The following is a 23,026-nucleotide window of genomic DNA, read 5'->3' on the forward strand; positions in this document are numbered from 1 at the left end:
TACGCTATTGGACTGTTTCTTAAACCACTATAGAAAATGTTGCTATAATAGCATCCTGTTACTTGATAAATTACATGGTATAATATAGATTAAAATGACTTTTTCAAAACAACCCAGCATCATAAATCCCATGTATGTCAGAGTGTCTATTCTTCTGAGCGCCTGACGGAGCCAAAATTCTCCTGAATTCTAATGCTAGCTCTGAAAAGGCTCTTTTGTGTGCTGTGGGTCACTTATATTGACATTTCAAACAGAGTTGACTAAAGAGAGGCACCAAATAACTGCCTATCTATTTAGAAGGTCTGAGCATCTGCAGCTATTGAGGACAATTCCTGGGCTCATCATCTTATGTATTATGTAAGAGGCAGAGGAGTCATCTTTTTTCTTTTATGGAGAAAAGGCTAGAGGTTTAAAAAACTTTGCATGCAAAGGTGTTTTTAAGCAATGACTTTTGTTTAACAGCCAAGATTGGCCTCCTCTTGTTTTACATTTTTTTGTTTTTAAATAGTTTCATTTTTACACAGGGTAACAGAGAGATCTACAAAACAGTCATAAAAATCCTTAAAAGTCAACTAATATAACATCTCAGTACCTTTTATTCATAACCACTACTCCCTACCTCTGACCTTCTTTTCAGGTCTTTTCTTTATTTATGCCCCCATACTGCAATAAGATCTGCTAGCCCAGACCTTTATACTCACTCGCATTAGCAGATGCTATTGCAGGATCAGAGAATAAAGAGTGCTGTTTGAGGCGGTGATCATGCCTTTTGTTTGTCCATGAAGCACATAGCACACTTCAGGGTGTTATAAAATAATAATCAGCTTATTGTGTACAGGATTCACCTTTAGGATATGTACCTGTTGTCATTTTTACAATTCTTCTTTAAATAATAGACCATTATAGGTACAACACTTTTGGGATCCAGTCTTTGCAGGAGAACCCACACCAAATGCTGAGTACTTTTTAATTCCCACTGAAGTCTGCTTGATGGTAATGCTCAAATGTTGCAGGACTGGGCCCTTTCAGATGGTCTGAGACCTCTACTATAATTATAAATCCTTGTTAAATCTTTGCTGGGAGGCAGTAAACTTGTTATTGAGGTTTAATCTTATTGAGTAGTAGCAATGGCCTATTGGACTTTACAAAATTAACTGATCACAAGTTGTCATTTACGTTTCCATTGCTGATAATGAGTTGTGTATGAATAGCCAGTCTCTCTCCTAACCCTCCTCCTCTTGCCCAATTTTTTTTAGGATGTCACAGTCCAAAGTATTTGTTTTCACAGTTGCTTTCCATGATGCCAAATTGCATCATGTTTAATTGACTCTCCACTAAATGGATTGGTAGGAGCAAGCTGATTTGCAAGAAGACCAGTTTAGGAGACTGGCTGATAATTCGGTGAAGATTTCTGACATTTTAAAGTTGGCCAGGCTTGCAATAAGGCAAGCTAGAATATTTTCAAACTGTCTAGAAACAAACTTTATACTATGACAATGACTTTAGCACAGAGGTTGGTCATGAGGGTGGAATTTACAGTGCTATTCATTGAAAAAAAATAGGGAAAATTTGCGAAGCATTGCAGGATTCATTGCCTGTGGGAGACTTGTAGGGTCCAACAGCCTTATACTAACTTTTCCTGATGTTTCTACTTCTTTGAAATGGATGGTCCATTTGTTGGGTGACTATGTACAGGTGCTGGATTTTCAGGATATGTAATTGTTTTAGGTCTGGCTGGATCCTGTCTTCCTGTCTTCAGCACCATGCCATTTGTCTACTGCAACATCAACCAAGTTTGTTACTATGCCAGTCGAAATGATAAGTCCTACTGGCTGTCAACTGCTGCTCCTTTACCAATGATGCCGCTCTCTGAAGATGAAATAAAACCCTACATTAGCAGATGTGCTGTTTGTGAGGCCTCAGCCCAAGCTGTAGCAGTTCATAGCCAAGATCAGTTCATTCCCCCATGCCCATTGAACTGGAGAAGTCTTTGGATAGGCTATTCTTTTTTAATGGTAAGAAACTACTTGGTTATATTCAGGTTTCTATTATAAAACTTTACATGCTTTTCCTTAGCGATCATCAAGATTGGGAATGATAGCCTCTGGATTATATAGCTTATATTATATTCTCACACAACTTTAATAATAGAGCTGGCTGGAAAATAGTCATAAAAATCTTAATCATGATTTCAGTGTTGTCCTGTGAGAAATGGAAGCATCACCTGTTTGCACTTAACTTCCATTTTTCACTTTGGACCCTCATTGTTTGGAAGGAAAAGCAGTGGGAAACAGCTGAAAACACATCTGTAAAAGTTACAGATTTGTAATATTACAGCTATAATACAAATCATTGTGGTTCTGGAAACAGTAATGTTTTGCTGACTTCATTATTTACACAAAATCATAAATGGGCATAGCACTTTACAGACAATGAGAGACAATGGACCTGCTGCTTCTTTCAGTTACAGGAATATAAAAGCTGGATAATATCATTTACTTCAATGGAATTACTCTATTTTACACTGGAGCATAACAGAGCATTATATGTCCCAGGCCCAGAGTGTCAATCATCATTAGGGCAATTTCCCGCCCTTCTCTTTATAGCCTTTGGACACTTCATAGAATCACAGAACTGGAAGGGACCTCAAGAGGTCATCTAGTCCAGTTCCCTGCACTCATGGCAGGACTCGGTATTATCTATACCATTCCTGACAGGTGTTTGTCTAACCTGCTCTTAAAAATCTCCCTAGTCAATTTATTCCAGTGCTTAACCACCCTGGCAGTTAGGCTCTCCAGGTTTTTGACACCTTGGGAACTGAGCAGTTTTAAACCATGAGGGCAAGGAGGCAGGGTTTGGACCAGTGGAATCTTTTCTACAGTGTAGCTTCTGCCTGTGCTATAGTTAGGGGAAACACCCATAAGGAATTACTGTTCCAAGAAAACCTGGGGTAGACAAGACTTGGGTTTTTAAATCATGTCATTTAACTCTGCTTTGAGCAAGTTTAGATAATACTATTGTCAAAAAATCCCAAGCCCATCTAAACTACAGCTTCCCCCAAGTATGACATGTACCTGGTGCTGACCTGCAAGGGTGGTCTGGACTTTTGAGATAAGCTAGTCCCAGAATGACTAGATCTGATTCGTCCTACCATGAAAGGATATTTATTGAACGTAAGTTCTCCAAGTATTATGCCTCTGCAGATTCACGCATCTGGGAGCATTTGCCTTGGTGCAAAAAGTCCCAAAACTAAATAAAAGCAGTATCCAAGACTGTTTGCACATCTCTTTCCTGTTTTTCACATGCAATTATTTAATTCTTTCATTATTTTTTCCAGCACACCGGGTCTGGAGATCAGGGAGGTGGACAGTCCCTTATGTCACCTGGAAGTTGCCTTGAAGACTTTAGATCAGCACCATTCATCGAATGCCAGGGTCAGCGGGGAACATGCCAATTTTTTGCTAATGAATATAGCTTCTGGTTAACAATCGTCCAGCCAGAATTGCAGTTTGTGTCTGCTCCTCTGTCAGAAACCCTTAAAGAAGGGCAGGAACAGCGCAAAAAAATCAGCAGGTGTCAGGTCTGCATGAAGCATGGCTAAAAGAGGAAACAAATCTGAGGAGTTATGCTGAGGGACCTGCTGGAGGAAGAAGCAAATTGTGCTAAAGATTTAAACGGTGCTTACTGTTCAATTTCAACTGAAGTGTGCACAGCTCTGTTCCATCTGTTTAAAAGTTTGCTACCTGTACAGTACTGAAAGATAAAAATGGTGTTTACACACACACACAAGCATATGAATAGTGAAACCTAGTGTAAGTGACCAGCCAAAGGACCAGCAAAATTAAGTTATATTACATTGTGTTCACCAGCCTAGTATATAGGTGACATGTACAGTTTGGTCTTACATTGAAGTATAATCAAGTTCATCTAGAAACCTTTGGAAACTTTAAAATGAGTGCTCACAATAGCAGATTTCCTGTTGATGCTATGTGCATCTCTCTATGAGATGTATAAACGTGGTTGTGTTCACACAATTACTTACGTATTTGGTTGAATTTACACTCATACATTCTTAAATTGTGGGAGGACAATGTGATTTTGTTGCAAACTTCTGCCAGCACATAGTAAAACAAACAAGAGATCAATGACCATTTTTACAAGTTACAGAACTAACCCAGATTGCAAAATTAATTTGTTAATGAAATTTCATAAGCAATGAATAGCAAAAACTTGTCAAAATATGCTAATGGTTGATTGTTATGCAAGAAAATAAACAAACCAGAAAATGAAGGAGTAAAATGCTGTTTATATTTTCTTTGCAATTAGTTTCTCAGCACATTTAAATGAAAATGTAAAGCTGTAATCCATATAGCTGAAGATGACAAACAGTTGTCAATTCTAATTAAAAAGAAAAGTGAAACCTCCACCACAGGGGCCTGTAATAAGAGAGCTCTAAAGATGACTTTATATTATTGAAAATGATTTAAACGATGGCAAACTAAAACACAAGCCACATTTTTAGCCAGTTGAAAACCCACAAGTCTTTTACCTGGCTGTAAAAGAATGGAAATGTCCATTATAGTAAATGCCTGTTTGAATAGCGCTAAAACTACTGAAAAGCTTGTTCACAATAGAGGGGAAATTCATTCCAGCACAAAAAGCCCACAAAGGTTCTATGCTAGAGCTGGTTTTGTCAGAATTTGCCAAAATGGAAACATTTCTTGGAGGCTATTTGAGATCGACAGTGTTCTAATAGAACCCTGCCTGCCAAGGAAGCCTGCCTAGTTTCCTGCCAACTTGTCCATCTGGCTATTTAACAACTCACGCTACCAGGGTTTGTGGACCCATGGTAAAATGTCAAGAGATTTGCACTGGAGCCAGGCCATTTCCTTTCATGGAGAATTTTGAAATGTTGGGTGATCCTTCTTAACTGGAATGAAACCAAATGTCAAAATATCAAATCCTCTGTGAAACAGAACTACCCTTCTCTGCCCAGTTGTACTCTATACACCACTTAAATGAGGTAAGAATCTACTTCTGTGGTAAAGTTCAGAGCACTGAGAAACAGACTATGATTCAGAGGGTTTTCAAACAGACTAATTACAGAGACATATCCCTTTAAAGCCAATAGCAGTGTAAGCAACCACCCTGGGAGTTGAGCTCATGGCCTCTAAATTAGGTCCCAAAAGGAAGGGCAAAGTACTGGCTCAATCTCAGTCAAAGGAAAATAAAACAGTCAGGAGCAGTTCCTTTTGGCCCCAGAAAGCAATTGCAGGGCAACTTCTGTCTGCCTCATCCAACTGCATACCCCTTCAGCCAAACCGAAACCTGTACTGCTTTTGGTTACCATGTCTGGGGGTCACCTTATCTCGCCTCTTTTCCAGACAGGATCTGGGTGAGGAGTTTCCTGAGTTATGAAGAGAACTGCTTCTCTTCCTCCCCCACCCCACCCCCTACACTTCTGGGAGCATTTTTTCCCCTTTTATGACTCTATCTGATTAGCAGGCATAGCTATCAATTGCTCCTCCCAACGGTCGAACAATCCACAGCTGATCCCTCTTTTTTTTGCAGATATGGTATCTCAGGCCATTCTTGAGAGATAGTTTCCACCATTTTGCCCAGTGAAGGACTTTAACTCCATCCAACCTTATACAGACACAGGTCACAAGTGCCCAGTTCCAGGCAGTTTGAGTGAGTAATGGTTGAGAGCTTGATGCTGCAAGGTGCTGAGCATGTCAGTGTCCTCAGGATTTGGTCCATGATGAAGACACACAGAGGGGGAGAACAGACCATTAACACATATCACTTAAATAGTGCAGAGCACATCCTTTATGTGAAAAAAAGATCATGGGTGTGATTTGCAAAAGCAATTTAAGAAGTTAGTTGTCAACTTCCAATCATCTTCCATGGGAATTGCTCACCTAATTCCCTTAGGTATTTTGGAAAATCCCACCCCATGTTCTTGCAAATAATGACACTTTCCCTTATGTGCATAACACCACTGTCATGCACCGGTTGTCCCGTCATATGCTTAGATTGTAAACTCTTTGACACAGTGTATGTACTTTTGGCTATGTGTATTGTCCTAGGTGCTAACTACGATTAAAAACACATAGGTAAATAATGAAATGAGCCAAATTATTAGATGATTTTTACAGTTCCATTAACCTTGGTAAAATGGATGAATTAGAGAGGATTAGGATTAGTTTTAAGATTATTCTGTGCATTAGTTGAATTGAAGTAAATATTTTTGCTATGAAAGTCAACAAAAAAAACCCCAAAGACTTTATGAAAATCTCAAAGCTGATCGGCCTTGATACTGAAAATGCCTTGAACTCACTCTATCCTTGAAAGATGGGATATTGTTTCTTTGTGTGTATCTGTGGGTATGTCTACACTATGGGATTATTCTGATTTTACATAAACCAGTTTTGTAAAACAGATTGTATAAAGTCGAGTGCACGCGGCCACACTAAGCACATTAATTTCACGGTGTGCGTCCATAGTCCGAGGCTAACGTCAATTTCCAGAGCGTTGCACTGTGGGTAGCTATCCCATAGTTCCCGCAGTCTCCCCCACCCATTGGAATTCTGGGTTAAGATCCCAATGCATGATGGTGCAAAAACAGTGTCGCGAGTGATTCTGGGTAAATGGCGTCACTCAATCCTTTCTCCGTGAAAGCAACGGCAGACAATCATTTCGCGCCCTTTTTCCCTGGATTGCCCTGGCAGATGCCATAGCATGGCAACCATGGAGCCCGTTTTGCCTTTTGTCACTGTCACCGTATGTGTACTGGATGCTGCTGACAGACGCGGTACTGCAGTGCTACACAGCAGCATTCATTTGCCTTTGCAAGGTAGCAGAGACCGTTACTAGCCCTATGGCACCGTCTGCCATTGTAAATTGGCGATGAGATGACGGTTATCAGTTGTTTTGTACCGTCTGCTGCTGTCATTAGTGCTCCTGGCTGGCCTCACTGAGGTCGGCCGGGTGGCGCATGGACAAAAATGGGAATGACTCCTCGGGTCATTCCCTTCTTTATGTTTTGTCTAAAAATAGAGTCAGTCCTGCCTAGAATATGGAGCAAGTGTACTAGAGAACCAGAGAGCACAGCCGCTCCGGGTCAGAGCCCCAGAGATCCCGCAGAAATGATGAGCTGCATGCCATTCTAGGGGGTGCCCCTGCAACAACCCCACCCATTGCTTCCTTCCTCCCCCAACCTTCCTGGGCTACCGTGGCAGTGTCCCCCCATTTGTGTGATGAAGTAAAAAAAAATGCAGGAATAAGAAACACTGACTTTTTAGTGAGATAAAATGAGAGGGAGGAAGCCTCCAGCTGCTATGATAGTCCAGGCAGTACAGAATCTTTTCTTTAGACAGGTAAGCGGGGGGGGGGGGGGGTCTGATGGAGCTCAGCCTCCAGTTGCTATGATGAGGACGGTTACCAGCCGTTTTGTACCAGCTGCCGGGAACGACCAGGAGTCATTCCCATTTTTACCCAGGCGCCCCAGGCCGACCTCACCGAGGCCAGCCAGGAGCACTCACGGGCTGATGATGAAGACAGATATCAGTCATAGTGTACCATCTGCCACCAGGAAGGGGATGCTGGTGTTCAGCGCTGCAGCACCCCGTCTACCAGCAGCATGCAGTAGACATAGGGTGACATTGAAAAAAGGCGAGAAACGTTTTTTTCCCTTTTCTTTCGGGGGAGGGGGAAGGGTATAAATTGACGACATATACCCTGAAACACCCGGGAAAATGTTTTTGACCCTTCAGGCATTGGGAGCTCAACCAAGAATGCAAATACTTTTCGGGGACTGTGGGATAGCTGGAGTCCTCAGTACCCCCTCCCTCCCTCCATGAGCGTCCATTTGATTCTTTGGCTTTCCGTTACGCTTGTCACACAGCACTGTGCTGTGGACTCTGTATCATAGCCTGGAGATTTTTTCAAATGCTTTGTCATTTCGTCTTCTGTAACGGAGCTCTGATAGAACAGATTTGTCTCTCCATACAGCGATCAGATCCAGTATCTCCCATACGGTCCATGCTGGAGCTCTTTTTGGATTTGGGACTGCATCGCCACCTGTGCTGACCAGAGCTCCACGCTGGGCAAACAGGAAATGAAATTCAAAAGTTCGTGGGGCTTTTCCTGTCTACCTGGCCAGTGCAGCCGAGTTCAGATTGCTTTCCAGAGCGGTCACAATGGTGCACTGTGGGATATCACCTGGAGGCCAATAACATCGATTTGCAGCCACACTAACCCTAATCCAATATGGCAATACTGATTTCAGCACTACTCCCCTCGTCAGGGAGGAGTACAGAAATCGGTTTAAAGAGCCCTTTATATCGATATAAAGGGCTTCGTTCTGTGGACGGTTGCAGGGTTAAATCGGTTTAACGCTGCTAAATTCGGTTTAAACGTGTAATGTACACCAGGCCTGAGTTGACAAATCTTAGATCTAAATGTAATGATTATTTGGATACAATGATCAAAACAGGAGTTGCCCAGCTCTGCCTTATAACTGGATCCCACTGTTGTGTCTACAATTTCAAAAACTAGTCAAAAAAAAAGCATCAGTGAAGTACAGTCATTCATACCACCCAGAAATCTTGCCAACTAATTACACTAACCAGAGAAAACTCTACTTCTACAATTCAAATAGCTGTTCTAGCACTTTCTTACTCAGATCTCAAATTAATAGTCTTTATAAGCCTTCCACTTTTCTAGCAACTTTGTATGGAACCTGTGACAAAGTTCCTCTTCTACCTTGGTGGGTCCTGCGCTTATTGGCAGATTTGCTCACCTCAGTGATCTTCCCCAAAGTCTGGGTCAACTCCTCCTGTGTCTGATCAGGAGTTGGGAGGTTTGGGGGGAACCCGGGCCCGCCCTCTACTCCGGGTTCCAGCCCAGGGCCCTGTGGATTGCAGCTGTCTATAGTGCCTCCTGTAACAGCTGCATGACAGCTACAACTCCCTGGGCTACTTCCCCATGGCCTCCTCCAAACACCTTCTTATCCTCACCACAGGAACTTCCTCCTGGTGTCTGATAATGCTTGTACTCCTTAGTCCTCCAGCAGCGCACCCTCTCACTCTCAGCTCCTTGTGCTTCTGTTCCCAGCTCCTCACACACACTTCCTCTCCTCTGGCTCCCCCTTGCCTGACTGGAGTGAGCTCCTTTTTAAACCCAGGTGCCCTGATTAGCCTGCCTTGATAGGCTGCAGGTGTTCTAATCAGGCTGTCTGCCTTAATTGGTTCTAGCAGGTTCCTGATTACTCTAGTGCAGCCCCTGCTCTGGTCACTCATGGAACAGAAAAGTACTCAGCCACTGACCAGTATATTTGCCCTCTACCAGACTCCTGTACCCCACTGGTTTGGGTCTGTCACAAACCTCAAGAGCTAATTAGAGGTCTAGGTTGCAATGCATTGTTCTTTGAAGCAGAAGAAAAACAGTAAAACAAAATATGAGCTAATTTATCACTTTGGTTTGAGTATCTTCAATAAATAGGATTGCGTGAGTATAGCTAAGAACAGAAAGTAGCCCAATACCGCTAAAAATACCGTGATGGAAACTGCACATTCTTAGCCACAACAGATAGCTTTATATTCCCCAAAGGAAAAAAGTTCTGCACTTCAACAAAGTGTTAACTAAATCTCCCTTCATGTTTCTTCATGTAGACACCCTGAACATTCATTTCATTCCAGCAACAGTAAAATGGGAACTCAAACTCTAGGAATTGAGAGTTAGGATTTTCTAAGTATCAGGGCATAGCCATGTTCAGGGCTGGCTTTAGGCCGATTCGCCCGATTCCCCAGAATTGCGCCCTGCGCCTAAGAGGGCCCCAACGTCTTAGGTGCCTTTTAAAATTTTTTTTTACCCACCCGGCAGCGGTCCACTCCAGGGTCTTCGGCAGCATTTCAGTGGAAGGAGGTCCACTCCGGGGGTCTTCGGTGGCATTTCAGCGGTGGGGGGTCTGCTCCGGGGGTCTTTGGTGGCATTTCAGCAGCAGGGGGTCTGCTCCAGGGTCTTTGGTGGCATTTCAGCAGCAGGGGGTCCACTCCGGGGGTCTTCGGTGGCGTTTCAGCGGCAGGGAGGGGTCCTTCAGTGCTGTGGAAGACCCGGAATGGACCCCCTATCGCCCAAGTGCCACTGAAGCCCCGGACCGCCGCCACGTATTTGAATCAAGCCCCGCAGTTAATAAAGCCAGCCCTGGCCGTGTTAGTCTGTGTCCACAAAAACAACAAATCCGGTGGCACCTTAAAGACTAACAGATTTATTTGGACATAAGATTTCATGGGTAAAAAAATCTTACTTCTCCATGCATCTGAAGAAGTAAGGTTTTTTTACCCATGAAAGCTTATGCCCAAATAAATCTGTTAGTTTTTAAGGTGCCACTGGACTCGTTGTTTTTGAGGATTTTCTAATTGCTAATGAAAGAAAACTGTATTAAAATCTTGATTTTCCAGTTTAAGACAGCAGACCAAGGAACAACTGTTCTGTATGCTTATCAGCAATTTCAACAGTTTTTGGAATATTTTTCCATATGTAGTGTATACCAGAAGTTCACATCCTGTGGGTCAGAAATAGAACAGATGGAAACCTCCTAGTACCTCAACAAAAATATTGGGATAGCTTCTACGGATATGGCTCTCAGAGCAGTGCTTTGGGATTTTGAATAAATTATTTACTGAATTTACGGAATTTACATAGTTTGTGGGGATTATTAAAACAAAGTTACACTACTATGCAATGGATCCTGTGGGGGATTTTGTCTTTTATATGCTGCTTACTAAAAACATTCATATATTACACAGCTAACTTTACAACCTTCTGCAGTTTTGCATTGTGGAAGGCAGATTTGTTTTCATTTAGGATAGTGGAGATGGTTAAAATTCCCCCTGGGGAGAGAGTAATAAAATTCTGCATGGAACTGAGGAAATCTACATCACAATGTTTACTCTGAGACAGTCACTACTGTAACACGTCAGGACTCCTGCACATGGAATTTACTGAGCTAAATCCCAAAGTGGCTTCCATGGAATTTCTTCCATTTATTTAAGTGTTATTTCATTGTTTACATCAGCAGCACTGAATTTGGCTCATTAAGAGCAGCATGATCCATGTGTTAGCTGGAACAAAAAAAAATACATGGGCATCTTCAGGCATACATTCAACAGAGAACTCTTTGCTTAAATGTTATTTGGCACATTTGAGCTCATTCAGAAATTAGCAAAAAATCTGAAATACTCAAATTCCATCCTCAGTAACATTATGTAAATTTGAGATCTTCCTCTTGTCCATAGAGAAATGTACGGTGTACACTCATCCAGATACTATATGTGTGGACAGATTTTCCAAACTGTTTAACATGCTGCAATCCAGGAACTGTTGAGTACTGTGCACTTGTGAAATCAGCACCTGTAGTGCTTTCACTTGTGCAGATACACTATGGACATTAACTTTCATTTTATAAGCAATCCAAGTTAGTATAAAAAGTTACCATTGTACATTTGAAATATTTTATTTAACAGACCGTGAGTAATATTAAGGCCAGAAAGTGAAATGAACAACTCTATTTTCTTTGTCAATGCAGAGTCAGTAATAAAGATCCTGTCAATTAAATTTAGTTACCATTTCTGTTGATGATGCAGAAGCCAAAATAGAATCCATCTTACTAAAGAAACCAAAGTACTCCACTCATGAAAGAATAATTAGTTGCACGCAGACAAATTGGGAAATGACTGCCTAGGAAGAAGTACTGTGAAAAGGGATCTGGGGGTCATAGTGGATCATAAGCTAAATGAGAGTCAACAGGGTAACACTATTGCAAAAAAAGCAAACATGATTCTGGGCTGTATTAGCAGGAGTGTTGTAAGCAAGACACAAGAAGGAATTCTGCTCTACTCTCATGCTAATTAGGCCTCAACTGGAGTATTGCATCCAGTTCTGGGCACCACATTTCAGGAAAAAAGTGGATAAATTGGAGAAAATCCAGAGAAGAGCAACAAAAATGATGAAAGGTCTAGAAAACATGACCGATGAGGGAATATTGAAAAAACTAGGTTTGTTTAGTCTGGAGAAGAGAAGACGGACAAGATAACAGTTTTCAAGTACATAAAAGGTTGTTACAAGGAGGAAGGAGAAAAATTGTTCTCTTTAACCTCTGAGGATAAGACAAAAAGCAATGGGCTTAAATAGCAGCAAGGGCAATTTAGGTTAGACATTAGGAAAAACTTCTGAACTGTCAGGGTGGTTAAGCACAGGAATAAATTGTCTAGGGAGGCTGTAGAATCTCTGTCATTGGAGATTTTTAAGAGTAGGTTAGACAAACATCTGTCAGAGATGGTTTAGATCAGTAATTCTCAAACTGGGGGTCGGGACCTGAAAGTGGGTCGTAACCCCATTTTAATGGGGTCACTAGGGCTGGCGTTTAGACTTCCTGGGGACCGGGCTCAAAGTCTGAGCCCCACTGTCTGGGGCCAAAGCTGAAGCCCAACCTCTACCACATGGGGCTGAAGCCCAAGTGCTTCAGCCCTGGGTGGCAGGGCTCAGGTTACAGGCCCCTCACCTAGGGCTGAAGCTCTTGTGCTTCAACTTTGGTCCCCACCCAGGGTGGTGGGGCTCAGGCTTTGACACCCCTTTCCCCCTCCCACCCACCCCCAGTCATGTAGTAATTTTCGTGGTCAGAAGGGGGTCGCAGTGCAATGAAATTTGAGAACCCCTGACTTAGATAATACTTAGTCCTGCCTTGAGTGCAGGAAACTGGATTAGAAGACTTCGAGGTCCCTTCCAGTCCTACAATTCTAGAAAAAGGTGGAAAAACTTTTTTTTTTTTAAATGGAAGCTCCAGAAAATTCTACAAAAGGAAACAAACTCCATAAGAAGCTATAAACGAAACACTAACCACTAGGAAGAAGTAAGTAATCCAGATTGCTACCCACTCCATCTCAGGCCAAGGGTGGTTGAGAAGGAACTGAGTACGCTTCGCCTGTGCAATGCTAGAAAGCCGCGAGGCACAGCAAGAGGGAGGGAGAGCGCATGTGCAGACAGAATGGACACAGTTACCTAAAATCTCCAGTTAGAGGCGCATGGGTGCAGACACCCTGTGATAAATGAAGGAGGGAGGGTTGCTTCCATTTATGGACACCCAGCCAGCCAGTTAGCTATAAAATCCCTCTTGATAGCTGTTCTCTACTTGCTTTACCTTGTGGAAGTGGAGAAATAGATAAAGGGAATTTGAACATAGAGATCTTAGTCTCTAGGAATGGCGCAAAAGTCAGGCTAACAAAGTCAGTCTGACACTGACTCTAATAATACGAGACTTGAGGGCCTAGGCAAGTAGAAAGTATAAAGACTGTAAGAGATACTGTTCTGACCCCATTTTAGATTAAGAATGGAATGTAGATTGTGGCAGAAATTAATGAGAAAAGTGAGCTATCAGGAAGAAAAATGTATAACAAAATGCAGCTGTTGCTCATTATTGTATTTAATGAAAGGGATAAAAGCTTGCCTAAATGTTTATCTACCGGAGACCTGCCCACGTGCACTCTCCCGTGCATGTTGCAATTGCTCAAAAATAAAGCTGCCTCTGACTTGTTGCTCCAAACTCAGAGTGAGGACTCATTTTTCTCCCACAACCTGTAAAGGGTTAAAAAAAGGGAGTGGGCACCTGACCAAAAGAGCCAATGAGAGGGCTAGAACTTTTTAAATTTGGGAAAAAACTTTCCCTTTGTCTGTTTGTTGTTGTTCTCCAGAGAGAGGAGATGCAGTGCAGTAACCGGGCTGAACTCTGATGTAGGAAGCTCTAAGCCAGGTATGAAAAACCATCAGATTATACCTAGAGATTGATTATCTGAAACCCCAGAGATGTAAGTCAGTCAGAGAAGGTCCAGGAAGACGCAATTAGAGTTATTTCTTATTGGCTTGTGGACTCATATGTGCTAACCCCAGGTGCTTTTGTTTTCCTTGTAATTTTTAAGCTGAACCTCAAGACAGTTACCTTGATGCTTAATTTTTGTAATTTTTTTTTTGTCTAGCAAAAAGCCTAAATTCCAAACGTATTTTCTTTCTTTTTGTTTTTAATAAAATTTACCTTTTTTAAGAACCGGATTGGATTTTTGTGTCCCTACAAGGTTTGTGCATATGTTGTTTAATTAGCTGGTGGCAACAGCTGATTTCCTGTTTTTCTTTCTCAGCTCTTCCCCAGAGGGGTATGTGTGAAAGGACTTGAGGGTACCACACAGGAAGGAATTCCCAAGTGCGCCTTTCTGGGTTCTCAAAAGGGTATTTTTTGCATGTGGGTGATGGCAGCATCTACCCATCCAAGGTCAGAGAGAAGCTGAAACCATGGGAGTTTAATACAAGCCTGGAGTGGCCAGTATTAATTTTTAGAATCCTTGCGGGCCCCCACCTTCTGCACCCAAAGTGCCAAAGTGGGGAATCAGCCTTGACACACCCCTAGAGTGGAACACCCACAGGGACTCTACTCAAAGAACTCACATCTGTACTATACTGTCGAAGTATTGTAGCTATGTTGGTCCCAGGATATTACAGAGACAAGATGTGTGAGGTAACATCTTTTATTGGACCAAATTAAGAGTTGGGAGACCTGGTTTTTACTTCCAGATTTTCCATTAAAACTTATTTGTACTCTTAGGCACCTTATTAAGGTGGTCTGATCAAAAGCCCATTGAAATCAATTGAAAGACTCCCATGGACCTCGATGGACTTTGGATCAAGCTCTTATAAGATGGCAGCATGATCAATCAACAAGAATATGCTGACTTTTAAGATATTAAATTTGTTTTCTAGAGAGTCCAAGCTTTTCCTGTGCACGTGAGCCTGACATACTTAAAATGAGTTAACTTGTGTGGCAAGTTGTGTGGCTTTCTCCAATTTACCCAGCTCCTGACAAAATACAACTCAATTATAGTAATTATTACAAGATTTACACACACAAAAGTTTCTATAAAGACATTCTTATAATTGTTGCATGTTATTTTCAAGCTAAAGTCGTCACTGTACATTTAAACACCCTAGAAGACCATGACCAGCAGTCAGATGAAAAACTACAAATTAAATATTTGTTTTTATACAAAACAAAAAGGAGAATGTTTAAACCAGTAAGGGTGAATATGTCAGTGCAGCCGTAGGGCAACAGTTACTCATGCATTGACAATTTCTTCTGGTTTTATAAGCCAATTTACTCCACTGTCATGATAAATGAATTGTCACCATAGCAACTTCCACAGTAGATACTTAGATTGTCACTGAAATACTATCCACTTTCTTAAATGCACAACATTATTTCATGGCATTCTGAAAATGGTGTTTTACGAAGAAAATAATGTGGTGTTACAAGGGGAACAGTTTTTTCCATTTATAACATGCCAGTTTCTCCTTAAAATGAATAGTATCCCCTTCTATATGCTCACAAATTACCACAATTTTTTTAAATAAAAGTTTGTAATTTTTATGAACTTGTTTTTTTTAAACTCAAGTGTTTTTTGTCCATGCTTTTTGTCTGACAGTACATACACAGAAGAGGCATCATTTGGAACTGTGCATGTCAAATCATGATGATTTTTCCCCATTTTAAATTAAACTGAATTTTGTTTTTATTGCAGGTGTCTGCGTAACCCACACACAAAACATTGGGAATGACATGAAAAGGGAAGGCATCAGCATCGTGAGAGTTCTGAGCAGCAGAAGCACAGCAAAGTCCGTCGTGCACCTGCTGAAAACTCAACCAGCTGTATTTAAGGCCTCATTCAAAGCCCATTGACTTCAGTTTGCTTTGACAATTACTGCAAGAGTTCTGGACACTACTAGCCTATTATGCCACCCTGTGCATGCATGACAAGTTGCTGAACACAATTAGCAGCATGTAACACCACCACAAAAACATTCTATCCAGCAACTCTAGATTTCCATCGGAACATGCAGAGCTCCAGAATTAGTATGTGTTAACCAGCTGCCTATTTCAGGGCAGTTCAGACACAGCTTTTTCATGTGCCAGACACCAGTATTTATCAATCCTGGAGTAAGACATGCTTAAATAAAGATCAGCCTCCATGAGGAGGGCCGTCAAATGGATGTCTCACTTTTTCTGAGTTCTGAGACGAAAGTTCTTACAGAGGCGACACTTGGAGTGGCAAAAAACATAGAGCCGCCCCTTTGCGGACGTGTGTAAGTGCTTGAGACTAAGTAAAGTTTAGCTTTAAGTGAAAGCACTCTTGTATTGTCCTGTTTGTGCCAGCCATCTATCGGTTGGACGGTCATGTCTCCCCTGATTTATTTCCTGACATCACCTCGCACAGAGTAAAAGTTACCAAGAACTTTGGGTTGAAAGAACCCCGGGTAACAGCCACCACCCACATACAAAACCCCTTGGAACCCAAAAAAGTGCACTTGGGAATTTCTTTCTGTGGGATACCCTCAAGCCCCTTCACTGACCCCTTCTGGGGAAGAGCTGAGAAAGGAAAACAAAGAAATCAGCTGTTGCCACCAGCTAACTAAAAACATGTGCACAAATCTTTTAAGACACAAAAGTCCAAATCCTGTTCTTAAAAAAGGTAAATTTTATTAAAAACAAAAAGAAAATACATTCGAAAACTAAGTTATTGCTACATTTTTAAAAGCAATTCCAAAAATTAAGCACCCAAAATAGTTTTCTGAGGGTTCAGCTTAAAGGTTACAAGAAACAAAAGCATCTGGGGTTAGCACAGAGGAATCCACAAGCCATATGAAATAAACAAAATAAACCTAATCACATCTTCCTTCAAATTTTCTTATCTATTTATATATCTGGGCTCCACATCAGCAATTCTAGGTATAATTCTGATGGTTTTTATACCTGGCCTTCAGCTTCTCACAGCATAACCGCTGCCCTTTTCCCCTCCTCCCTGGAGAACCACAACATACAGACAAAAAGAAGTTTTTTCCCCCAATTTTAACAAGTTCTAGCTTTGGCTCTTTTGATCAGGTGCCCAGTCACTTCCCTTTACCTATGCATGCAGTCAGACTTTTTAACCCTTTACAGGTAAAGCAAGTAGAGAACAGCTAACTGGCGGGCGGGCTGGGTGTCTCCCCCCCCCCCATTTATCACAGCATGTTTTTGCAGGAAGTTCTGAATTTCAAATTCTTACTACCTCACCTAGGTATTGAAGAACCAAGGTAGCCTTAGATATTTAATCCATGACATCACATCTGCAATCAAGGCTCTCCAAGCTAAATGGATTAATTTTTAAAAGAAGAGTTTAGTTCCATTTTGGGAAAGTGCAGGGTAAAACCATAAGACAGAAACAGCATTTCTTTACTTATTTAATCAGTGAAATGTATCAGAGATTACTATTCATGACAGTGTAAGGACCTGATCCAGCTCCCATTGCAATCAGCGGCAAACTTCCGTTGCTTTCCATGGGAGCAGATACAGGCCATAATGCAGGCAATTTGTTTCATCTACATTACCTTATAATGAGCTTTGACTGAATGTACAAATATGGTATCTTCTGTTCTGATCTTTTATTAGATATTACGATTAAAATGGAGAAGAAATTGACAGGCTGAAATGTAAAAACAAGTATTTATTTCAATTTCCTAGTAAGAAAATGTGAAGCTATATATTTAACAATCCGTAGTTATTGCTGACAATGTTATTATCTATGAATATTTCGTGACAGTGGTGCTTACTAAGGCAGTAAAAAGAAAGACAATAAAAAGACCCAGTTCATGAGATTTTGGTGATCACGTGGAGTTTTGTTTTAAGGGAGCACAGGACACCTCTAGCACTAAGTTGCCGTGTGCTGAGATTTCTAAACCAACATTACAAGAGTAAATAAATGCTATAAAATGTGATTTTTTTTGCTTTGTTTAAATACTTTTAAATACTTCCAAATAAATACATGTATGAAAAATGCCACAAGACTCATTCTTTTACCATATATTTTCTGGCTATATCAGTCTGACTGCTTTAAATAACTGAAATTATGAAGCCTCTTGAACATGACCAACTACACTGGAAACTAAATACCACAGCAATGAGATCAGTTTTGGAGGGGACAATGCTATGGTGAAAGACAAAAAATATGCACAATCACAAATATTCAAATGTATAATTTTGCTTGCTTTGTTACATTATTTACTCAGTGAAAATGGCCGGAAATTATTAGAAAAATCAACCTATTTAAATATACATGAATATCAGCCATTCTAGTTTGTGGCTAGTATGTATAATGTATACAAAACACAGATAGCTAACAAGAAAAAGTCTTTATACCGACTGTTCAATCCTGAAGGTGATCAAGAAAATGGGCATTTACAATACAATTTTTCTGGTATTGAGGGTACTCCAGAAAGCATTGTGAATAATGGGTATGAACAGTATCTGCAAGTAAGATTTCTAGCACTTGAAAAGCCAAATGTTTGGCATGCCCATTTCATGCTTCTCTATGGCATGAAATGGACAAGGAAAGAGACAAGCAAATGATAGGAAGCAGCCTGATGGAAACATATGTATTTACTTGTGCATCCAGTAATTTAACTTTCAGCTATTTTATTATTAAAATACATACAGGTCAAAACTCCCTGGAGAGGCAGAGGTTTCAAGATTTCATAAAGCCCAGATCACTGACCCTGATAGGTCCCTGAAAATAATCTATACAAGGACTTTTCAATCCAACACTAACCCAAATCAATGCTCAAGAGGTGCTAGTAGTTACACACCATAGGATGGTAATGAATTGTGTTTCATATGGTAACACCTGTTGAAGACTGAAAAGAACAAAACAGAAGAGGTTTGGCTTGTTTGGGCATTTCACTGCTCAAACTTTTTGTTTTTAAAATACAGTTTTTCTCAATATCAGCAGACAAAAAATGAACACAGCTGTTTTTATTAATATTAGCATATCAGCTACTGCGTGTGAACAATGACGTATTTCTTTGTTTTTCCACCTGCAAAATTAACTGAAAGACAGCTCTCTACAGTCCACAGCAAAGATCAACTTATGAATGACCTGGCACAGGTGTGCTAGTGTAGGAACAGAGCATGCTGAAACTTTTGTCCTAAGTAGGCCCCAGGTAGGACAGCCATTACATAATTAGCTGTGCTGAGGAGTAGGACGGGCAGGTAATATTGCCAGCAGGCTCCAGTAGTCCCACAGGCTTCAGATCTCAGTGGGCTCACTGCTCTAGAACAATTCTGGCTACATCTTTTCCAAGATACATCACGTCCTGCTGCCATGTGCTTTCCAAGGAGGCAGAATGCCTCCAGGCACAAATATTTAGGCAGTATACTTCTTCCTTCTCTCCCTAACACAGCTCATTTTCTTATGAGCTATAACCAAGCTCCAAATGAGCCAGTGTAGTCCATCAAGAGAGACAGTCTGATTTTTAAAGTTGTATGAAAAAAGATTTGCATGATGGAGTTCCTATAGTCTACTGAATACAAAGTATTCTTTAAAAGGGAAATAGGTGTCAACCACACACAGTGACTTCTTGGATTCCAACTTACATCTCTTGCCTTGAAAATGTTTCAGTTTTGTTTGTTTAAACAATCTCCCTCCTCCCCCGGAAACAATATATATATGAAAGTACAATAACCCCACAAAGGGAAGAACTTTCAGAGTTAAGGCCGCAATATTAGGATGACCATATTGGTCATAGGCCGGGAGTCTCAAGATAGTGTGAAGTGTTACAAATTAGTTGATTTGAGATAGGAGTGACCAAATTCTGCAACATTAAAGGCTGGGCTGGAAATATATGTACCTAATTTACATATCTGCTCAGTCATTGTGATGCTTTAAAATTACCATTTTACTCACCAATCAGAAAGATTACTTGTCACAGGCAAAGAGAAGAATTTGGAAGGATGATTTATATAGTTTTAAAATCAAGGACACTCGCTAACATGGTATTTGTATTTTCCCTTTTCCCCCTTGATAGGTGAAGAGAAATTGTTGATTGAGCTCATCAACAAACAAAAAGCCAAGGCATTCACAAAGCCTTTGTAGAGAAATGTCAGATGGGAGTTGCGGCCTGTTATGATCATTAGTCCACCAGTTTTCTTTCATATTTTAAGTACAGTGAAATGGAGGGCAGCCATAGACCAAATTCTGGCTCTTGGACCACAACTTAGGGCACTTATTTTAAGCCTAGATTTTCAGCCTTATCTTGCAAAATCCTTGGCATGTTTTGCTGTTGTTAAATTATGTAGCCAGTAGTAAATAGTTCTGAACGAAATAGAAACTGTATAAATCAACAGATCTGCAAACATTTTGGCAACTTTGAAGAGCACTTTACATATTTTCATGATACCCTTGGCAATTTCACCATCTGTCAAATCTATTAAGTCTTTGCCTTCTCACTTCCTCTTCTGATAGCTGTTCAGGTGGAAACCAAAATCCATAAGGTCGTCTCTCATTGCTATGACCTCCTGCACTAAAACCTGTAAGACAAAATGAAAAGCAAATGTAAACCATTTTTATCCTCTGCTGAGTGCAGAACCATACATATCCTATGATTTAAACAGTGATAAAACTGTGCAGTGTAGTAAGGTGTGAGCATTGTATACTTTTTTGTTTACTATTATTACAAAACCATATTAAAATAATGGTATTGGTTTTGATATATAACAAGGTTGGTTTTAATACAGGCAATCAAATAACTTACAATATGTGGCTGAAATAATTTTATGTAACTCATCTTCTGATTAAAACTTTGACCAGTAAAGGATAGAATCTGAATCATAAATTGCAGTGGAAAAAATAACTGTCATAGAAAAAAAGAAAATATGTAGAACCAAAATAACTAAACAAGAGCAGAAGTTTTCATAACTGAGACCATACTGTAATGAACTAACTACTGAGTGTGCAGTACTGCCCTCTACTGGACTGAACCAGTTTTGCTCAATTGAGTTACATGGGACCCTATCTGTGCTAACACTACCCATTATGATTATACTCAGATTACCATTGTAACAGAAGATCTTTAATCTTCCTGGAATAATTTACCATGGAAATATCTTTGAGGGATTTCTGTACAGTTTTCGTACATGAGAAATTTTTGGTTCAACAGTAAGGAATCTCTTAAATCAGGGCTTAGTTAGCAAATTAGTTGGTCTCCTTGGTCTTGGCATTTCTGTATTACTTGATTTCTTAATTGTCTGTACAAATACATTTTAACAAACATGAAATAATTGTTGGTCCTTTATGTAACTAGGTAAAATTTCCAAAATTGACACTGACAAAGCAGATGAAAAAAAATTTCTGCTAGTTTTGGAGCAATCCCACAACATTAATGCTCATTAAAAATGTACACTTTTAATACAGCAATTACTCTTTAAAAAGCCCATGACTTCACATTTTTCATCATCCTTGTTTATACAGTTAACATCTAGACTTTTAAACTATTTACAAGTCCTCAACAGTTACTTTTGGCAAAGCAAGCTTTTTAAGCTTTCAACTTGTACTACAGTCCAAGATGTGGTGACCCATACCAGATGCACATGTAACTCCATCTTTAGTTGGCAGCAAGCAGATTCAGAAATAAACTACACGTGGCAGTTCAGCTATAGAGAAGCACAGTGAGTAAATTAATCTGAACAGAAATAGTACACACAAAGACAGAACAGGCTATAGGTGGTTCTCTCTCCTGGCACTAGAAAGAAAGAAAGAACCTCCCCCCTCACCAACTAAAGAATTCACAGAATTCAGATTCTATGTCACATAATAAGGAAAGAAAGAAAAGCTATAAAGGCTGTACCTAAGTATGACATCAACTGCCTATATTCTAAGGGTCCTTGGGGAAAAAAAAGGAGAGATTGGCTTTGAATCTAGCTACACATATTATTAACGATAAGGAAGTTAGTTCTAAGATTAAGGAATAGTTGAGTCAGACTGCATATATATTTATAATATTAGTATTTATTAACTTTTCATCTCAGGATCATGTTTTAATATCACTGTGAATGGCTTGCCAATTACAGAACCAGTTTCTCCTCTCTTTATTTTTACACCTCAACTGCTAGAACAGGGCCTCATCCTCCCTGATTGAACTGACCTCGTTATCTCTAGCTTGCTTGCTAGCATATATATACCTGCCCCTGGAAATTTCCATTACATGCATCTGAGGAAATGGGTATTCACCCACGAAAGCTCAGGCTCCAAAACGTCTGTTAGTCTATAAGGTGCCACAGGATTCTTTGCTGCTTTTACATGTTTTAATAGTAATAGTAAATATGTAAAACCAAAAACAAGTTGTGTACTATACATATAGTGGAGCTCATTTTCAGATGTGGGAGTGCTTAGCAACCTTAAATACCAGGGGCCAGTTTGTATAGTACACTGATGGCCTATTTACACTGCAGTGAGTAAGGGAGACCTAGTTATTGACCTCTGACTCAGTTATGTTCTAATTTATAGTACAGACAGAACCTTAATAATGGACAAGTTTAAGATTCTATGCAAAGACTGGAAGATGCAGAAGGATTTTTTGTCCTTGCAAATAGCTCAAACTCTTGGGAAATGCTGCCAAGCCTAACTAGCTGCTCAGGCACCAGTGGTTAGCTATAATAACATGGGATATTCACAAAAAAAACAGAAATAGTTGAAGAATGTTTTAATTCACGTTAAAATGCAGCAACTCAATATAATGTGCATTGTAACACTTTAACCTCAACATGCCCTTGCACCACATTACTTCTTCAAATTCAGAAACACAATCAGTATTTTCAAATAGAGGCAAAATTCAGTCATATTTAAGAAACATTAAATACAAACACTGCAACTTGTCAATTACTCTTCAACTCACTCATAAGCACACCCACCATTTCAGAACAAGATGCCACTAATCAAGAGCTAAGTGATCCTGTAAGTGATGAAATATTGCTATCTCCTTTTTAAATACTTTCCTTTAGAAACAAAGCATTCTTCCTGCTAATGTGAAAAAGCCACCTTCACTCCCCAAAGGCCATGGAATAGCTCATAACTTGTACCTCCCCACATCCTTCTGTCAAAAGGAGACTGATTGAGAC

The 23,026-nt window shown here is 40.3% G+C and overlaps 2 protein-coding genes across 8 annotated transcripts in view; one reads left to right on the plus strand and one right to left on the minus strand.

The window, feature by feature from the left end:
- COL4A4 (collagen type IV alpha 4 chain) overlaps window positions 1–4,290 on the plus strand; it is a 137,494-nt gene extending 133,204 nt beyond the window's left edge. For all 4 annotated transcript variants that reach the window (XM_030574727.1, XM_030574728.1, XM_030574729.1 and 1 more), the window contains 2 exons: window positions 1,729–2,015; window positions 3,338–4,290. In XM_030574727.1, coding sequence (XP_030430587.1) covers window positions 1,729–2,015; window positions 3,338–3,601 — 551 coding nt within the window. In that variant the 3' untranslated portion in view covers window positions 3,602–4,290. The remainder of the gene's footprint in view (window positions 1–1,728; window positions 2,016–3,337) is intronic.
- Window positions 1–23,026, minus strand: part of RHBDD1 (rhomboid domain containing 1) — a 125,400-nt gene that overhangs the window by 8,389 nt on the left and 93,985 nt on the right. For 2 of the 4 annotated variants that reach the window (XM_030574740.1, XM_030574735.1), the window contains one exon: window positions 17,565–20,440. The exons of 1 other annotated variant lie outside the window; for it this stretch is intronic. In XM_030574740.1, the coding sequence (XP_030430600.1) occupies window positions 20,322–20,440 (119 nt within the window). In that variant the 3' untranslated portion in view covers window positions 17,565–20,321. Of the gene's footprint in view, window positions 1–17,564; window positions 20,441–23,026 lie in introns of those variants that run through there. One more of the 4 variants, XR_004001930.1, reaches the window with a different exon arrangement.

The sequence above is a fragment of the Gopherus evgoodei genome, chromosome 9 (genome assembly GCF_007399415.2).
Source record: "Gopherus evgoodei ecotype Sinaloan lineage chromosome 9, rGopEvg1_v1.p, whole genome shotgun sequence".
Taxonomy (NCBI): Eukaryota; Metazoa; Chordata; order Testudines; family Testudinidae; genus Gopherus; species Gopherus evgoodei.